Source organism: Frankliniella occidentalis, unplaced genomic scaffold (genome assembly GCF_000697945.3).
Source record: "Frankliniella occidentalis isolate FOCC.00 unplaced genomic scaffold, Focc_3.1 Scaffold10, whole genome shotgun sequence".
Lineage (NCBI taxonomy): Eukaryota > Metazoa > Arthropoda > Insecta > Thysanoptera > Thripidae > Frankliniella > Frankliniella occidentalis.
Window position 1 is genome coordinate 3,375,754 of NW_026267140.1, and position 5,319 is coordinate 3,381,072.

Below are 5,319 nucleotides of genomic sequence, written 5' to 3' on the forward strand. Positions count from 1 at the left end.
TGACTTTATCCTCTTGGGTAAAATGGACCAAACCGTTACGTTCGGTGAATTAAAATGGTGTCTGCTAAACCATAATGTGACGCATAGTACGTTTCCTCTAGCCTTGGTCTAGACGCAGATTTAGACTCATCTCTAAAAATTACGGACGTACAGCGAGACCGTATCTTATAGCAGGGGTCGCAAAATTCCCGGTTCGCGGTGAGCCCCCGCGCACCCCCCTGCCGGATACTACTGCTGATCGTATTCTTTTGAAAAAAAAAACAACGTAAATTTATAAAGAAATGTTATCGAAGTAACAGCAAGTGAATTGTGGCTCCCTACGAGTTGTAGGCGAGTAAAGAATGGAAAAATGGCTGGTGAACCTCGCTTTTGCGACCCCTGTCCTATCTCGTCACATAACAGTGTCTTTGTTTGGTTTTTTGCAAATTTTATCCGCACTGTGACTGTAACCTAGAAGCAAAAGAAGGCAATTCAAAACCATCTGTGTACTTGGTACACACAAAGAAGAGTGTACTTGCTTTTTCATCTTTTTTCATCGAAAAGGCGCCAATCAGTATCATACCCCGCGTGCCGTGATCTTTTGGTTACTACCTGCTGATCTGTGTAAAAAGAAAAGACTGCATAGGATATAACATGTGAGTAAACATAAGGGTCGTATGCTGGCATAAGTTCCCTTTTAGGCTATTTTGGGATGGTTATCCTGTATAGGCCAAGCGGTATGGAGAATCCGTTAAACTATCCCGCTCTGCAGAAATGTGAAAGCATAAATTTGGGTTGCACACGCTTTATTGCAATAATTTTTTGTAGGACTATGGTTGTAGCCTTAAATGAATTGTATGTTCTGCCATGTCAATTTTATCATGGTACACTATCTGCTTAATAATGACTCATCTTTCACGTAGGGAAATTCTCATTTTTCCGTATGGGCAGATCTAGATTACAAGATAAAGATAACCCAGTAATGATAAAATCATATCACAAAAGTTTAATAACATTTCGTTACGTTGGTGTCATTTTGTTTCGGCATCCACACCAAGAAGGCCAGGAAATTCCATACTTTAGCATTAAATTAAACAAAACGCAACTTGACTTGCGTGAGGGTTGGGAGGCTGTGCGCTTATACCTGTTGTACTATATGGAAAAAATGTATATATATAGACACGTGTGGTGCTCAATACAGATCATGGCTTTCAGGATTTCAAGTTGTCGAAATTGGCAATTTAAAAATTTAACGAAATTATTTTTTTCGAAGGGATTTCAAAAGTGTACTTCTGGACAGCGAGTTTTGCACATGACTTTCCAAGGTTTAGCATTGTTTTCATAAAATTACTTTTGGGTTTTTGTTACCACTTAGTGTCAGTGCAATATTATTGGGACAAGAGAGCTGTTATGTTTATGATCAGATTATATTCGAACTTCGTTTAAAAATGGAGATACTTTATGCGCAACATTCCCTTTCGATACGACTTTGAATTTGAACAGTTCCATGCTATCTTCTTTCAGCAATAACTGTAGATGGAATGTTACTTTCAAGGTGCGAAAATTTTATAAAGAGCATACCAAAACCCGAAAGCCGTGGGAAAATACCCGTCAAATTGAACTGAGCGTTTAAAGACTGTTACCTCGTTTACACGTAAGTGCGTTTGTCAACTTATATTTACTTTGTACGCAAAGAATTGCTTTTCACCCTTTTTTAAATATTTTTCTGAAAGAATATGCTTTGGTGTATGGCATTTTGGCATGTAAATTATTTGAATTATCGTAGAAGCCATAATAAAAACACATGTGTGTAGGTGTCTCAGAGCGTTGCAATTCATTTGTAGGATAGGCCAGTCAAGTCAAGTATAAATGAAACTGTCATTTGTTAACTACTGTTAAAGTGGCACTCATATCTTAAATAGTGAAGTTATTCTTTCTATGCTTTCTACATTTTGTTTTATTGTTAGTGCAATTGTGGAAATGTTACAATTTATGTGGAGTCAAGTGCATGATGTATTTTCAAAATGTTATTTCATATTTGTATATGTTTATTACTGAATTTTCATATGACTTTAAAATTGGTCATTTCTCTTTAAGTGTGCGTCTACTGTACGGTCGTTTCATGTTTTGTTTGAAATGGCAAATCCTAGGTTTTAACATCTGAAGGCAATAAAAATCAAACTACTATCTTTTCTTTTAAAATATATTGTCTTACTGTTATTCCTTTTAAAATCCCAATCTTTTTTTTTTTTTTTTTTTTTTACAAATTTTTCGTTATTTTCGTCGATTGCGATCAGTCTGTGCGGATCAGCGAAGATCGACTATTTGGACACTTGCTGAAGTACGCTATGCTACTCACCCTCACCCTCACTGACGCTGATGCCCCCCTTCGACTTAACTTGTTTTCCGTTGACCTCTCGCTTGTACTGGACTCAGCAGATGCATAAATATATAGCGTGTTGTAGCTCTACACAGCTCTGTTTGCCACAACCAGCACGCCGACAATCAGCTTCATTCGAACTGACTGTAACCCCCCACCCCCCACCCCTCTCCTCTTCCCTGCCCCCGGTGGCGCGGGGAGGGGCAGCGGTGCGGAGGAGCGTCAGCGCCTGGCCTTGCCCAAACGCGCCCGCTCTGTGCTAGAAATGTGGAGGGGGAAGGGACTTTGCCCTCTGGTAGAGACAGTCATTAGAGGACTGTCTAAACAGGAGGTACTGGGCCGCATCTTTAAATTGACGGGACACCCATGCTAATATGCTCTGAAGCAGTCAAGAGCGCTAGCAACTGATGTTGTTCCTGAGCTCGATCCATCGGAATTTAAAGTGTAACGTGGTATGACAAAATTGTTTAATAAACTGTGTCGCAAATATTCGGTGCAGCTAGATTGTCCGACCTACAATGTAAATACACCCGAGATTCGAAGCACGAAACTTCACGCCACTACTTAGTGCCCCACTGAACGCGCGCGGGTACGGCGTCACGGCAAAGGCTGCCTGCCGAGTCCTTACTCTTCCTTAGACACATTGATTTTCAAAACGAATCAAGCGAGGAAAAGGGCGATCTGCCCCACCTGTGCTTGGGAATCGAACCCCGCAACTCCGCGTGTTCCAACTCTACTTGAACTACAGGTCGGTAAGCTGGGGAGCAGCCAATGACTTGACTTGACTTGACGACCCGCAAGGCCACTTTCAGCCAATGCCGCAGTATAAAGTGCACATAAGAGCGATCCAAACTTTCAGCATATCGACGAGGTCGGAGAAAAATGGGTCGGAAAAAATTAGGTCGGACAGCTCTTTTGGGGATTTTGGAAAAATCGCCAGGTCGGAGAAAAATAGGTCGGATCCAAATATTTTGTGACGCTTTTATAACGTGCAACAAGAATGTTGTAACTCTTTGCAATAATATGTAACTAGCCCATGGGGACACAGCGCGCACACGTGTGGTTTTTTCTTGAGTGCGGTACCTTTCTTTCAAGTTTCACTGCGGTGGTGCTAACAGTTGAGGCCTTGGCCCCGGGCAGCGCGAGCGGGAGGTGACAGTGGGGCCCAATATGAGCATAGAATCCCGGCAGTGCTACTACCAGGCAGCCCCGTGTCATGCTACCTTGCTGAGCACAAAGTGCACAACGTCCGGCCGGGACGATTTTCAAACAGACCCTGTCAGCCAGACCTTTGCAACATGGATATACCTGACTTTTATCGCGGGCGTAGTGTCCTGGTGACGGGCGTGACGGGTTTCGTCGGCAAAGCCATCGTCGAGAAGCTCCTGCGATGCTGCCCGGACGTGGAGCGCATCTACGTCCTGGTGCGTGCCAAGCGCGGCGTCGATCCTCGGGAGCGAATCTCCAAGGTCTTGCGCATGGATGTGTTCGCGGACCTCCCCGTCGAAAGGGTCACCCCCGTGGCGGGTGACGTGTCTCTACCCAACCTGGGACTGAACATCGAAGACTACGATGCCGTCGTGTCCAACGTGTCTGTGGTGCTGCACTCAGCAGCCACCGTCAGCTTTGTGGAGCCCCTGCCCGTCGCAGTGCTTCTCAATGTACAGGCCATCCAACACATTATGCAGCTGTCGCGTAGCATGAGAAACCTGGCGGTAAGAATGGCAACGTGCGGTAAGAATGGCAGCGTGGCAGTTAAATGTTTGAAGCTTTGGTAGTAAAAAAGTTAGTTGTGGGAACAAATACTTGCCTTTCTTTTGCAAGGACTTCAGGTAGAGGTTAACGTCCATCGGCTAAGATGGACTGCAAAAGTTCTGCTGGTCCAGCTAAAAGTTTAGCTAGCTCTAAACTAGCACACATTTAGCTAGAGTAGCTTACCTCGGCATGATACGCGTTACCCTCTGCCACAGTCAGTGATCCACGTCTCCACAGCGTACAGCAACTGCGACAGGAAGGACGTCGGTGAGGAGATCTACGCGCCGCCAGTCAGCGTCAAGGAAATGCTGCGCAGGGCGCAGGAGGAAGGCGAGCAACTCGAGAAGGAGAGCTCGCGGTGAGTGTCCCCACGGAGCGAGGATGGGGTTGGCTCATGCGCTAATGGCCGAAGTGAGTCGTACATTCTTGTTATTGCATTTGTTTCTAGACTTATTGGAAAGCGGCCGAACACGTACACCTTCACTAAGGCTCTCGCCGAGAACCTGTGGGCCGAGGACGCGCGTGACCTCCCGGTGGCTATCGTTCGCCCGTCCATCAGTGAGTGCCCCGCCCAACCCCTCCCTTTAGCTTAACACGATCTTCGACCCTCCCCTTCTTTTCTCCAGTCGGTTGGGCGTGGCGCGACCCGGCGCCCGGCTGGGTGGACAACACCAACAGCATCGTGGGTCCCTTCTCGGCCATCGCGTCAGGGACGACGCGCAGTATACACTGCGACCCCACCAAAGTGTGCGACCTGATCCCCGTGGACGTGGTGGTCAACGTGGTGCTCGCTGCGGCCTGGAGCACGGCCCTGGAGAGGCCCCCGCTCATTGCCGAGGCGCACCGGGACCCTGGGCGGGCCGCGCCGCGCGCCGGCGCCGTGCCTGCCGTCTACAACTGCGTGTCCAGCGCGTCGAACCCAGTCACCTGGGGCAAGCTGCTCGAGGACTGGCTGGCGGCTGTGCGCGCCAGCCCCAGCCCGAGCGCGCTCTGGTGGCCCGACTGCACCTTCACGCCGTCCTGGATAGGCCACGGCGTGCGCGTCGCCTGTCTGATGATTGCCCCTGCCTTCCTGTTTGACCTCGTCGCCGCCCCGCTTCTCGGCAGGCCAGCCACGTACGTATTTCACGTCTTGAGACTATGATCTGATCACCAATGAAAACTTGACTGTTAACTCCAAATGGCCAGGATATGACCAAAACAAC

The 5,319-nt window shown here is 47.5% G+C and overlaps 2 protein-coding genes across 2 annotated transcripts in view; both read left to right on the forward strand.

The window, feature by feature from the left end:
* The window catches only part of LOC113217698 (uncharacterized), a 19,673-nt gene that overhangs the window by 458 nt on the left and 13,896 nt on the right, over positions 1-5,319 (forward strand). The gene's annotated exons all lie outside the window — the stretch shown is intronic.
* LOC113217732 (putative fatty acyl-CoA reductase CG5065) lies at positions 3,499-5,290 on the forward strand. Its single transcript, XM_026437761.2, has 4 exons — positions 3,499-4,074; positions 4,330-4,472; positions 4,563-4,672; positions 4,741-5,290. Exons 1-4 carry the CDS (start codon positions 3,658-3,660, stop codon positions 5,256-5,258), a joined length of 1,188 nt encoding a protein of 395 aa, XP_026293546.2. The 5' UTR covers positions 3,499-3,657; the 3' UTR covers positions 5,259-5,290.